General features: G+C 45.7%; 1 protein-coding gene across 1 annotated transcript in view; it reads left to right on the forward strand.

The window, feature by feature from the left end:
* ttn.1 (titin, tandem duplicate 1) overlaps nucleotides 1-13300 on the forward strand; it is a 153251-nt gene that overhangs the window by 16469 nt on the left and 123482 nt on the right. Inside the window, exons 25-38 of the mRNA XM_062402149.1 lie at nucleotides 80-343; nucleotides 498-758; nucleotides 854-1114; nucleotides 1219-1482; nucleotides 1596-1856; nucleotides 2313-2573; nucleotides 3072-3332; nucleotides 3635-3776; nucleotides 3862-4030; nucleotides 4410-4641; nucleotides 5296-5580; nucleotides 5815-5934; nucleotides 6339-6527; nucleotides 9731-9781. Of these exons, the coding sequence (XP_062258133.1) occupies nucleotides 80-343; nucleotides 498-758; nucleotides 854-1114; nucleotides 1219-1482; nucleotides 1596-1856; nucleotides 2313-2573; nucleotides 3072-3332; nucleotides 3635-3776; nucleotides 3862-4030; nucleotides 4410-4641; nucleotides 5296-5580; nucleotides 5815-5934; nucleotides 6339-6527; nucleotides 9731-9781 (3021 nt within the window). The remainder of the gene's footprint in view (nucleotides 1-79; nucleotides 344-497; nucleotides 759-853; nucleotides 1115-1218; nucleotides 1483-1595; nucleotides 1857-2312; nucleotides 2574-3071; nucleotides 3333-3634; nucleotides 3777-3861; nucleotides 4031-4409; nucleotides 4642-5295; nucleotides 5581-5814; nucleotides 5935-6338; nucleotides 6528-9730; nucleotides 9782-13300) is intronic.

Genomic DNA, 13300 nt, shown 5'->3' on the forward strand with positions numbered 1-13300 from the left:
TCCCCCCAAAATCCTGTTGTTTTTTAAAATAATTTCTTTCTTTCAATAAAGCAACAAAACACTTGTATGTTCTTTGCAGCAATCGGAGTGCTGATACCACTAAAGGACACAAATGCCATTGAGGGCACCAAAGCCGTTCTGGAGGCCAAGATCTCCGCTCAAGACATCAGCTCAGTCAAATGGTTCCACAACGACAAACTGCTGACACCGAGCGACCGAATCCAGCTGGTGGCGAAAGGATCCAAGCAGCGTCTGGTCGTCAACAGGACATACGCTTCTGATGAAGGACACTACAAACTGGTGGTTGGTCGAGCTGATACCAGCTGCAGATTCACTGTTCAGAGTAAGTTAAACGAGTTTCATCCAAACTGGAATGTGAAGCTGCTACTCAACCCAAGGTTCCATTTGCTGGACATCTAACAACAATTAAAATTATTGACGTGAATATGAAAAGTTGTTGATAATTCATTGACTGTCTCACGTCTGTCTCACGACAGCTGTCCAGATCGTGACCCCGATGAAAAACAAGGAATGCTCAGAGTCTGAGAACGTCACCTTCGAGGTCGAGGTGTCTCACCCGGGTATAGACGCTTTCTGGACCTTCAAGAGGCAGCCTCTCAAAGCAGGCACCAAATACAAGATGGAATCCAAAAACAAGCGCCACACCCTGACTGTCATGAATGCCAGGAAGGACGAGGAGGGCGAGTACATGTTTGCTGCCGGTGAGAAGATGTGCAGTGCCTCTCTCACTGTGACAGGTAGGTTACAGATTTCTCTAAGATTATTGATCAACACAAGAGCTGCTTTATATCCCGATATCCTGTTGACTTAACCAAACATCAACCATCACAAGGTGGCGCTATCAAGAAGCCTCTACGTGATCTGGTGGTGGCTGACTCCCAGACTGCCGTGCTGGAGTGTGAGGTCGCCAACCCTGCTGCCGAGGGCAAGTGGCTGAAAGACGGCCAGTCTGTTGACTTCAACGAGAACGTTGAGAGTCAGGTGAATGGCACTGTCCGACGCCTCGTCATTATCATCACCAAAGCAACCGACATCGGAGAGTACACTTATCAGGTTGCAACCTCCAAGACCTCCGCCACCCTGAAAGTTGAGGGTAAGTCCAGGTTCATGAAGGAGAGCAGCACAGCCCTTAGGCTGAGATCCACAAACATAGAAAGCTCCAAAACCAATAATTAATCATGACGTTTGTCTCCACAGCTGTGAAGGTAAAGAAGACCCTGAAGAACCAGAATGTGGTCCAGACTCAAGACGCTGTTTTCATCCTTGAGCTCACCCACGAAGATGTGAGGGGAGCACAGTGGATCAAGAACGGTGTCGAGATCCAGCCCAGCAACAAATACGAGATCAGTATCGAAGGCAGCGTCCACACCCTGAAGATCAATAACTGCACCACACACGATGAGTCGGTTTACTCCTTTAAACTTGGAAAACTGTCTGCAAATGCCAGACTGAACGTGGAAAGTAAGAAACCACTGATTCGTGGCATTCTGAATGATTCATTACAAATTTCAGGTGTTTAACTCACAAGTAATGAAGTTCAGTTACACAACAAACTGTAAAATACTTTCCAACAGCAATAAGGATCCTAAAGAAGCCGAAGGACGTGACTTCACTGTTGGGTGCGAGCGCTGTATTCGAGGTCGGCATCTCCGAGGACGACATTCCGGTCAAATGGATGTTCAACAAAATGGAGCTGAGGCCGAACGAGCACTATAGGATGCTCTCTGAGAAGAAGACGCACAAACTGTTTGTCCAGGATGTTGACAACAGCAAAGAGGGAGAGTACACCGTGGTGGTTGGACACATGCAGTGCAGCGCGCGCCTCATCGTCGAGTGTGAGTATCCTCACCACGCCGACTCTAGCATCTCTGAAGATGGAGAGTTTATGAAGAACGACCTTGAACTGTTACCTGAGGTTTTTGAGGATGTTGACAAGCTCAAATGGTTTTAACAAGAAGATTCAACAGTGTTTACAGTGTAGGATCTATTTACAGTTGGCTGATGTTAACCTGCTCATTTCTTTTGAAGCTTGTTACCACACAAGTTATTACACTTTCATTGGATCATGAAAACCACTATTTATGCCTGTAGATGATTTCGATGTATATAAGTGTGATTTTCTTAAAGGATTTTAATAACGACCTTGATGCTGGAAACATAAAATCTTAGAAAATAAGGAACCATCTCACATTTATTTAGGTTTCAATTGAATTCAGGTTTAATTTTGAGTGACAACTTGAACAAAGCTATATGTCTGAATTGGTATTACATATTCTGATATTTTGTCTCAGCTCTGCGAGTCACCAAACCTATGAAGAGCGTGGAGGTGCCAGAGACTCAGGTGGCCACGTTCGAGTGTGAGGTTTCTCACTTCAACGTCCCGTCCAAGTGGCTGAAGGACGGCGTGGAGATCGAGATGAGCGAGAAGTTCAGGATCGTGGTTCAAGGAAAACTTCACCAGCTGAAGATCACGAACACCAGCAGGGACGACTCAGCCGAGTACACCTTCGTTTGTGGCAACGACCGACTCTCCGCCACGCTCACCGTCAGCCGTGAGTTCTAAAGATCAGTCTTCACTCATTTGACCTGTGACCCTCAAATATCTACATTAATTTCTCCATAAATCATTGATTTATTTTATTAATGGTTTATCATTAACTGATAAACCATTAATTCACCTTTGAAAACACAACAGTAACTTTAATTTGTCCATTAATGTGAAACACTAAACTTCTCAGGGTCTTTCCTCTGTTCCAATATTTACCATATATTCATTTCCTTACTTTCCTTTCCTTACTAAGTTGCTTCATTTGTGTTAAAACCTTGTTTTACATTAAAATGAATTTGTTATTGTTAAAATATTTTTTACATAAATCAAACCACATTAGTAATAATTACCTGGTTTGTGGGTTTGTGGAATATTTCAAATGAATAAATCCGGATTTAAGGTGTTGCTTTCAAGAATGAGATCTTCAAATAAATGGAAATTAGACAGATAACAAACCCAATAAAGTGTTGGGGAACTTACTGTCACTTCTGTTGTTTTCCAGCAATTCTGATCGCGACGATGTTGCAGAACGTGAACGCTCAGGAGAAAGACTCTGTCACATTAGAAGTAAACATTAACTACGAGGGAATTGCTTACAAATGGCTGAAGAACGGAGTGGAGATCCGGTCCACAGACAGATGCCAGGCTCGCTGTCGACAGCTCACGCACACTCTGTGCATCAGGAGCGTCCATTTTGGAGACAGTGCTGAATATGCCTTCATGGCTGGTTCTGCAGTGACCACAGCCAAACTTTATGTTGAGGGTAAGACGTTTTTTATCTCACTTAACCTCTGTGATTTTTCTAATCCACCCCTGAGTGAATCACCACAAGAAACTCTTAAAGGAACCTTAGTCTAGGACATCTGGAACCAGCATTAGAGCGTTCTGAACCACTTGAAGACTTGTAACATCTCAGAGAACGTGACCTTGAGCAACTCGTAAAGTCGAGTAGAACCTTTATAACCATGTAAAGAATCCACCTTGACGTGGAGAGCAGGAGATGGATATTGAAGCTTACATTTATGCAGGTTTCTTACATCAGTCCTGGTGTTTGTTCCATTGCAGCTCGTGTGGTTGAGTTCACCAAACATCTGAAGGACCTAAAGATCACAGAGAAGAAGAGGGCGACGTTTGAATGTGAACTCTCTGAACCAAACATCCAGGTGATGTGGATGAAAGACAGTCAGGAGCTGGAGATGTCTGACAGGTAGCTGCTAATATTCAGCAGGTAAAACCACCAACAAAACCTAAATCATGAAATAAACATTCTCATGTTGCTCTGTTTGTGGCAGATACAAAATGACCTCAGATAAGTTCCTGCACCGTCTGGTTCTGCCGTCTGTCCGCCTGTCTGACGCTGGAGAATACACCGCCGTGGCAGGATCCAGTCTGTCCAAGGCGCACCTGGCGGTCGAGGGACGAGACGTCCAAATCTCAGAGCCTGCGAGCAGGAACATCACAGTGAGTTCACACACGTATCAACTCTAGAGCCTGATGCTAATAACAGACAAGCAGCTGGCCCGTCCAATGTGATCATCTGTCCCGGTAGAGACACGTGGACCAGCTCACTTATCAACACTCAGATGTGGGGGACATTGTTTTTCCATTTTCATTGTTTGGTTGAAGATTTTTCTTGACTTGAAAATGATCATGAGAGATTTCTCACCTAAATTACTTTTGAGAAGATTAACTATTACTAATTCAAAATATTTTTATTTAATGTTCTGAATCAATGAGAAAAATTAATTTTAAATTATTAATTCTGCTGAAATGAAAATGTTCTGGATCAGGTATATTCAGAATTGAAATTCCAGGTGTTCACCTCCACTTGTGTTTTCAGGTGGTTGAGAAACTCAGAGCGACCTTTGAGTTCGAGGTGAACGAGGACGACGTGGACGCTCGCTGGATGAGGAACGGGGTGGAGATCCAGTTCTCAGTGGAGGAGAGGTTCAGCTACGCCACCATCAGGAGGCTGCACCGCCTCACCATCTCCGAGACGTACAGGAGCGACGCCGGCGAGTACACCTTCTCAGCCGGGAAGAACAAGAGCACCATGAACCTCCACGTGAAATGTAAGAGCTCCTGAGCTGCCGTCACAAAACAACCTGCTTGTACATATGATACGTGAATATGAGATTAAACCCAATGGTCAAAGCCCTGTCAGAGTGTATTTGTGTGTGTGTGTGGTCCAATACACATGATTATGTATGAAACTTTGTATTAAAGAATATATATCTACGTTTTTTACTACCGCTACATAGCTAGCATTAGCTTTACCTGCTGTCTTCTCACATTAGGTTGTTAGTTCAGCATCAAACTGAATTTATTAATGCCAATTTTATAAAAAATAACCAGATGATGATGAAACGTTTAGAGGATGAAGATGAAGTTTTGTCACCATAGAGAAGTTCTCTGTCTCTTACACTACTTTTTGAGATCTTCAAATATCTTTATATTTTTTGATACTGACTATCATGTTTAGCTGATGAAACAAAACATCAAGGATTTTATTATTTATTAAACTTTTACTAAAGTTTAATATTCACCATCTAACATGACACAGAGAATACAACTACATCTTTCTTCTTTTGCTCTATATATGAAGCTGATAAATGTGATTAGAAATGACAGTTAACTGTATTTATTTCCATATCAGACCACAGTGACAGCTTCAGGTACTTTGAATTCTCACTAGTGGAAAACGTTTGTGACTTTTCTGTCTTCAGTGCCGGAGCCTCCGGAGATCGTGCGCCCGGTGCAGCCCCAGAGCGTGGTGTCCGGGAGGTCGGTCCGCTTCTCGGTGCAGGTGAGCGGCCTCCCGGCGCCTCAGGTGTCCTGGTACAAGGACTCTCAGGCTCTGTCCGTCAGCGACAACTGCAAGTTCCTCCACGACGGAAACGAGCACACGCTGCTGCTGCTGGAAGTTCTCCCCCAGGACGCCGCGGCCTACAGCTGCGAGGCCAGGAACGACTACGGAGCGGCCACCAGCTCGGCTCTTCTCACTGTCGAAGGTAAACGATCCGAGTGAAGCGTCGAGCTGCTGGAACCTTTGTTCTCATCAGGATTCAGAATTAAAATTGTATGTGTGTGTTGTTGTACAGTTTCACAGCAGCTGAGCTGGTGTTGAAACATTAAACCTGGACATTGAGAAAATATAAAGAATGAAAAAGTCTCCTTAAATGTGTGATTTAATAACCTGATTGATTAGATCAGATCAGAGCTGTAACCTTTTTGTTCATATTTAGTTCCTGAGGTGGTGGAGACGCTGGCTCGGGTCTCAGCTCCGGTCCTCGTCGCTCCCTTGAGACACGTACTGGTCACTGAGGGACACTCGGCCCAGTTCCAGTGCACTGTGTCTGGGGAAGGTAATGAAAACAGCTCCCCCTTGTGGATCTTATTTTACTAAACTGCAGTGATACACATTTACAGACCACAGACTGTAAAAAAAGATGGATGACATGAGGGCGTCCAAAAGTGAAACCGAGTGTCTTCTTCTCCCCCTGGGGACCTTATCTTTAGTGAAACTTAAATTCGTTGACAGCGAAGACCATGGCTCCAATCCACGATAACTACTTCACAGACTGCAAATGATTTCATCACCACAAGATGACAGCGTTCCTATCTGAGATATTTGAAGAAGTCTGTGGTGTTAATGTTACATTATCATGTTTAATAGAGTTTTAATAAATTTAGTTTTTTATGATCATGTGTTCAGTGAAGGGAATATAACTTGAGATCATGTTTTTGAGTGAACGAATGCTGTGTCCAGATCTGCAGGTTTCATGGTTCTGTAACAACCGAGAGCTCAGAGACTCGGACATCTTCAGGATGTCTCATTATGGGGACACCTGCCAGTTGGACATTTCCAGAGTTCTCCACGACCACGAAGGAGAGTACTCATGTGTCGCCACAAACTCTGCGGGAATGGTCACATGTGAGGCTTCGTTGAATATCGATGGTGAGTCTGTCAGGTGATCACGTAACGTTCAGGTGAAACTGTTCTCTCGTGGCACGATTGGCTGGTAGCATTCTATCAGATGTTCAGTTCTTAAGATCAGTCAGTTCATTTCACTGATTATTGACTTGATCAATCCCAACACGTCTGTCTGTAACTACAGATCTGCTCCTCCTTTCTCCAAGCCTGAAGCTAACGTAGAATAGCAGGATTCATACGTAAATAATAAACTCCAGTATCTATTGGACAAATCCCGTTTATTTAAAGCTGAATGCAGATATCGCCTCCTGCTGGTCGCACAGAGAGTTCAGGTAAATAACCTAAATGACTGTCAAAGGTTTCAGATTAATGAATAATATCAGCTTCATCTGTTTATCCTAGCTTAGAACAAACTGTTAGCCTTGTGAATCCTGAAGAAAGTTAGAAACTCTGTTTGCTAACCAGGGATGAAAAGTCATATTAGTGGTCAGCAGTGACAACGTAATAACATTATAACATTTACAAAGATTTAACATTCTGTGCTTAACTGCTAAAGTTGGTTAGTTCGGTTAATAAGGAGGCTAACATGATCTAGCTAACGAGCAATCTAATTGTATATTAAAAGAACATTTAAGCTGGACATCAGTTTAACCTCTGTGTGTCCAGTACAGGGACAGGTCCATGAGGTGTTAGCCTAGCTTAGCACAAACACTACAATCAGAGGGAAACTGTTAGCCGCTCTGTCACCACAAGCAAGTTGGAAAATTCACTCCAATGAATTTGTTTTAGCAACAATAACAAAATCTTATTGGATTTCAGTGGAGCTGCCCTGAGTTCTAGCAGCTTGTTGTTATGAATGTCCACGAACACTGGTCTCCAACAAGAGGACACTAGTGTCCCCTGAGACACAGGTTAGGACAGGAAACAGGAAACACTGTCATTGAGTCATTAATCCAAGCTCATTCATGAGTTGTTATATGCAGTGAGAGTTTGTTTTAAAACTGAGAATCACATCTCTACACACAACAAGACCTTTGTGCAACCAGCGGTCGGTGATGAACTGTCTCTGCTCAGCCTCCTCACACTTTCAGATTCGAAACTAAACTATCTGTCGGTGTCTTCATGCAAGACAAATCTGTTTGAAAATCTGTTTGTCGTCTGAGTTCATCTGTGAACGGGAGATAATCTGATGTGTTGCATGTCGTCTTCTCTTCCGTCACGATTCGGTAGGAACGTCTTTATGTCCTGTGGATCTTTATTTCAGAGGAATGCATTATGCTCACAACCGGGCTGTGGAAATATCACTTGATGGGTTTCCCCGCACACAAGCCCTACATTTCTTTTTCGATAGTAAATTTAGTCTCTGGTCAGAGTTGCCTGATTGACAGCGGAAAGCAGCCCCTGTCCACTCCACTGATCCTCAACGCTCCACCTGCAACAAGATGTGACACAAGTAACGTGCAGGAGCCTCCAGAATCATGTGTTGACCTAATTCTTCTACTCTTTCTTACTGCCCAGATGAAAAAGCCGTAGCTAGTGTGAGGAGTGCTGGGGCTGATGCTAAGCTAAGTGAGAGGCTGGAGGCTCAGAGCTTCAGCTCCATGTCCGTGGGACAAACAGCCAACAGTGTTGAGTTTACTCAGATGGTCTCTCAGAGTTCCTCCATGTCTTGGAGGACGGTTGAGATTCAGATGGAGAGCGTGAGCTCAGAGACGAGCTCCGACAGCAGCTTTGATATCAAACTCTCAGCCAGCCCCAAACTGCTGATGGAGATGAGCGACGTCCGGGTGAGAAGCGGCGAGATGGCCGAGTTCAGCTGCACATTCGACGGGCAGCCCTTCACTGGGGTGGTATGGCATCACAATGGCCAGAGCCTGGTTGACATGGAGCGGGTGAGGAGCTCTGAGAGCAGGGGATCAATGTCCCTGGTCATCCTGGGTGTTGGTGTGGCGGACCAGGGCGTGTACCGCTGCACCGCCACCAACCGACATGGCCAGAACAGCTCCTCTGCCCGGCTCACTGTTGAAGGTGGTTCATCTTTTTTTTCATTCAGTCTGTCACCATCTGGTCCATCCCACCCTGCTACTGCTCTTCCTGCTGCCCCCCCCCCCCCAATGATTTAATATATACTCAGCCTGTTACCTTCAGTGTAATCAGATAACAAGATTCTTAAACTCGTTTGTCCTCTTCCTACTGTCGCCAGCTTTGCCTTCGCTAACCTCATCCTCCATCCTACTAACCCCCTTTAGTGTTTAGAGTCATAGCTTTATAGTCTGACCCCTAATTACTCTCCCTAACTTTATTCTCACCCAGCTAAAGAAGCAAATCTCACAGCAGAAACCCCCATCCCTACAGATTCTGTACGCAAAGTGTCTCAGGCAGACAGGGAGACTCTTAGAGATCCCCCTGAGCAAGACAAGAAGGAGGCGCTGGAGGAGCTCGGATCATTGCCTCCCTCTTCCCAGAGACCGTACAGTTTCATCAGCCACCTGTATTTCCCTGATGTTCCGCCTCATGACGAGCGAGGTCAACGTCTCTCCAGCTGCCCCGAGTTCCTGGTCAAACTCCCCCCTGAGCTGCTGGGCAGGAGCAGACACTGCGGCTCCTTGTTATGTGTTATGAAGGGGCTTCCGACTCCGTTTTTCATGTGGCTTTACAACCGGTTGAATTTTGAGGATTCTGTGTCCTTCTCTCTGAAACATGACGACCCCCTGTGCTCTGTACATGTTAAAAATGTGAGATCCGGACACGGAGAATCTCACACTTGCAAAACTGTCAGCTCAGCTGGGGATGCTGAGAGCAGCACAGTGATGACAGGTTGGCATCTGCATGCTTTGGTCTTTCTGCTCGATCGGGCTCTGGCCCACCACTCATCCACACTGCTTCCACCCACACAGCCAACAGACGCACACGCCTTCAACCAGGCATCACTTCTTCAACAGGGTCTTAACCTCAGCGTTTAGAGGAGGTCGATGACCTTTGCTTTACCGACTAAACCACCCACAGCGATAAAGAGAGAGGGACACTTATATCACTGAGCATTTCTCCAGAAGCCAGAGGTGCTGCTCACTGAAGGCCGACAGAAAGCATGAGCACCAGTTAGAGGACAGCAGCCAAACAAATGATGATATGGATGCACGACCTGTCACTGACTCTAACTGTCTTGCTCCAAATGAGAGTTAATGTTCAGTTCAGTTCTTAATTCGTCACCGTCTGTGTCTTTACAGTCACTGCAGTGGAGAAGGAACCAGTGACTCAGGTCGTGGAGGAAATAAAAGGTAAATATCAGCAGGAATGTTTTGCGATTGTCTCCCAGATTTGATTCAGAATGTGTTTCCTTTAAATTGTGCTCAGGTTGTGATGGTAAGAAATTCATCCTTTTCTTGTTTATTTGTTTGTATCGATGAGCGTTTATTGTTTGAAGTGCATATTCTTTACACGACAGAAGCTAATTTCTCAAAATCAAGCTCTGCCTGTGAATAGTTTCCAGGGCTTTAAGTCATATCCATGGTCTTTATTAGTGAATTCCTTATTAATCTTTTCTTATATAAATCTAAAGACTTGGCAGTATGTTTGTGAATTGGGTCATGTGTTGTAAAACTTGGCTAAAGCATCCAGAATAAGGATGACTCGTGTTTTCAGTCTCTCACTTCATTTTAAACTGTGATTATTTCACTCAGCTTCCTCTAGCTCCTCCGTCACAGTGGAAGAGGAAACGCAGAAGTCGTTCTTCACCGGCCTCGAGGTTCCAGACAAAACTACAACACTTGAACTCAAACCAGAGTCTAAACGTTTCCTAAGCTCGTTGGAGAAGAAAAAAGAAAAGCCGGTTTTCATCAGCAAACTTTCTCCGACAGTTGTGACTGTCGGAGAAAGTGCTGTGTTTTCTGTCAAAGTGTCTGGTTTCCCGAAACCCACGATCAAGTGGTTCCACAACGGGCAGACGATAACCAGTTCATCCGTGTACACGTTTATTCGCGAGCAAAATGAGTTCAGTTTGGTCATTGACAAAGTTCAGAGGGAGTTTGAAGGAGAGTACTCATGTACAGTCAGCAATAGATTTGGTCAATCCACTTGCACGTCTTACCTGCATGTTCAGCTGATGAAACAAGAACCAGAGGAAAAAGCAGCGGGAACAACTGGGAATCCCCCAAAGTTCCTTCAAACAATGGAGTGTGTTGAGTTGTGTGAGGGAGGTGAGGTCTTCTTCAGGTACGCTTTGACAGGAGATCCACTCCCGGAGGTTCAGTGGCTCAAAGGCAGCATCCAGATTCAGCCCAGTGGGTTCTGTATCATTGTGAACAATCCAGATGGGACAGGTTTCATTCATATAAAGAGCATCAAACAAGAACACAGTGGCTTCTACACCTGTAAGGCCTCCAACCAATATGGGGAGGAGTCTTGTTCTGCCAAGCTGCTGGTTTTCAGGGAGAAGGTTCAGGACGAGACGTCGATAGTGATGAAAACTAAAGGTTTGAAAATATCCATGACGGAACAAACCACGGGGTCCAGGCTACAGCAGGAAAGAAGCCGGTCTGATCAGATGATTTACACCATTAGCACTGACGACCGGCAGATTATTCCCAGCGAAGAGGTGGGAACGCTCAGGGAGCTTGAAATCTCGGCTGCCACTCTTCATCGAGAGCAACTCCCCAAGCAGGCAGCAGTGCTGCAGGCTCATGAAGTACAGGAGAGGGTTTGTTTGGCTCCTACTTGTCCTCCTCAGGTCTCAGCTGTTCCTATGAGACAGCTTCATCTGGCCACGTTCTTGTCTTCAGTGCACGAGAGTCAAAAGATCACAGAGCAGCACTCGGAGAGGATCCTCAGCCCTGAGCTACTCGAGCTTGAGTTAGCCAAAGAGCAGCCGTCGAAACTCATGTCGGCTACATCTGAAGAGGTTCTCCCGCTCACCACAGTGAGAGCCGAGATCTTGATGGACAAGGCTCCAGAACATATGAAGACCTCCACTGAGCCCAGGCAGTTTGTTAGTGGTCCCCAAATCCAGTCCACTCTAACCTTCCTCGATGAAAGGTCAGGTGTGGTGCAAACACCAGAGGAAGAGAAGAGCTTTAGAATCAAAGAGGGGGTAAAAGTTTTATACTCGGCTCAGTCCACAGGGCAACTGCCGATCACTGAGAGGCACTCTGAGTCTCTACCAGCTCTAAGCTCAGCTACCAAACCTGTCAATGACAAAGAGTCGTACAGACCAGTCATCGCGCCAGTGAGTGAAACTACAGTGACTTTATCGAAAGAGCAGGAATTAAACATTCACAGACCAGAGCAAGAGAGCATCATTCCATGTGAAGACGTATTGTTTAAGTCAGCGATAGCTGCTGAAGAGAAATACAAACTCCGGGCTGAGCAGGTCGGACATGTGCCAGGTCTAGATTCATCTGTGTGTGTGCAGCCTGAGCGAGAGGGTGAGAGAATCCTGAACCTGCAGGTTATGAGTGACCAGCATGTTTTACAGTCTGAGGGCAGGTTCAGCAGCCAGAAGCCCATGGCCGAACAGGGAGCGACGAGGACGAGTCCGACTCTGGTGCATTCAGTGACTCAAGAAGAGCAGAGGACTGTTGTTTGTGAGACAACCTCAGACTTTACAACAAAGATGGACGCCACATCAATTCAGCCAAAGAAAGAGATACCACAAACAAAATACCTTCAGTCCGTTAATTCTTTATCAGTCTTACCAAAAGAAGGCATACTTACAATCATTAAACCTGACCAGCAGGTGGCGATACCGAAAAAAGAAAAGTGTAGAAGGCATGCAGCTACCTCAGAGGAAAAACGAGAGATCACAGCATTGTATGACAAAGAACTTGATTTGAAAGTGAACAGGAATCAGTCCCTGCATCGCACAGAGCCCAGAGCTCCCCACATCCTGACGGTCTCCTCTCAGCCCATGCAGCTCCCGAAGGAGATGCCTTTCTCTGCTGACATGAAACAGCAGAGGGCGCTAGTCCAGAGAGAGGATGACTGGAAAATCATGCAGGCTTTGAATGTCACAGACACTCAGACTCTGGAGGAAGGTCACACCATTGGTCTTAACACTGATGAGAAATTCATGCTTGAGAGGAAAGTTGAGCCCAAAATCCCCAAAAAGCCTGTTTTCATAGAGGAGAAGGGCATTGTCACTGAGAGCTGTGCTGTTCTAGAAGCTACGGAGCAGGACTTTGCTGTCCAGATCCAAGAGGGACAGTCGGTCCGACAGTCTGTGTTGCTGGAAGAAAAGCAGGTTATTGTTGGAGAGCATTCAACTGAGATCCATAAATCTGAAGGTTCAGCCGTCAGCGTGATGAAGCAGCCTGAAGGAATCCTGTTTGTCCACGAGTCGCAGGATGCTCTGACTCTGCCTAAAGAGCTCAACTTTGTGATTCAGATCCCAAAACCATCCAATGTGAATCTGCGTTGTCAGCTCCGAGATGCTCTGCAGTCTGCTGTGGCCACTGACCAGCCGCTGCTACTGGCTGATGTTGTGGGTAGGTTAGAGGCAGTGGAGGTGCAGGAGGTGAAGGTTCAACGAGAACCAAAACGAGCCATGCACACTTATCTGATCACAAACCCAGGTTCTCCCATGGAGATCAATCTGTCATTTGTGGGTGAATACCCTCAGACAGCTGACCTCAGGTCTGAACTCCAGGTCGCGCTGCATGCGATGGTTTTCCAGGAGCAACAAAGTCTTACATCAGAGCAGCCCGGTTCCATGCAGATCGAAAAGCCTCACAAAGTGCTGGTCAGCTCAGCAGCATCCAAAGAGGTGCTGTCCTCTGTGGTGGCCACTGTGATGGTGGCAGAGA

This window comes from Platichthys flesus, chromosome 13 (genome assembly GCF_949316205.1).
Source record: "Platichthys flesus chromosome 13, fPlaFle2.1, whole genome shotgun sequence".
Taxonomy (NCBI): domain Eukaryota; kingdom Metazoa; phylum Chordata; class Actinopteri; order Pleuronectiformes; family Pleuronectidae; genus Platichthys; species Platichthys flesus.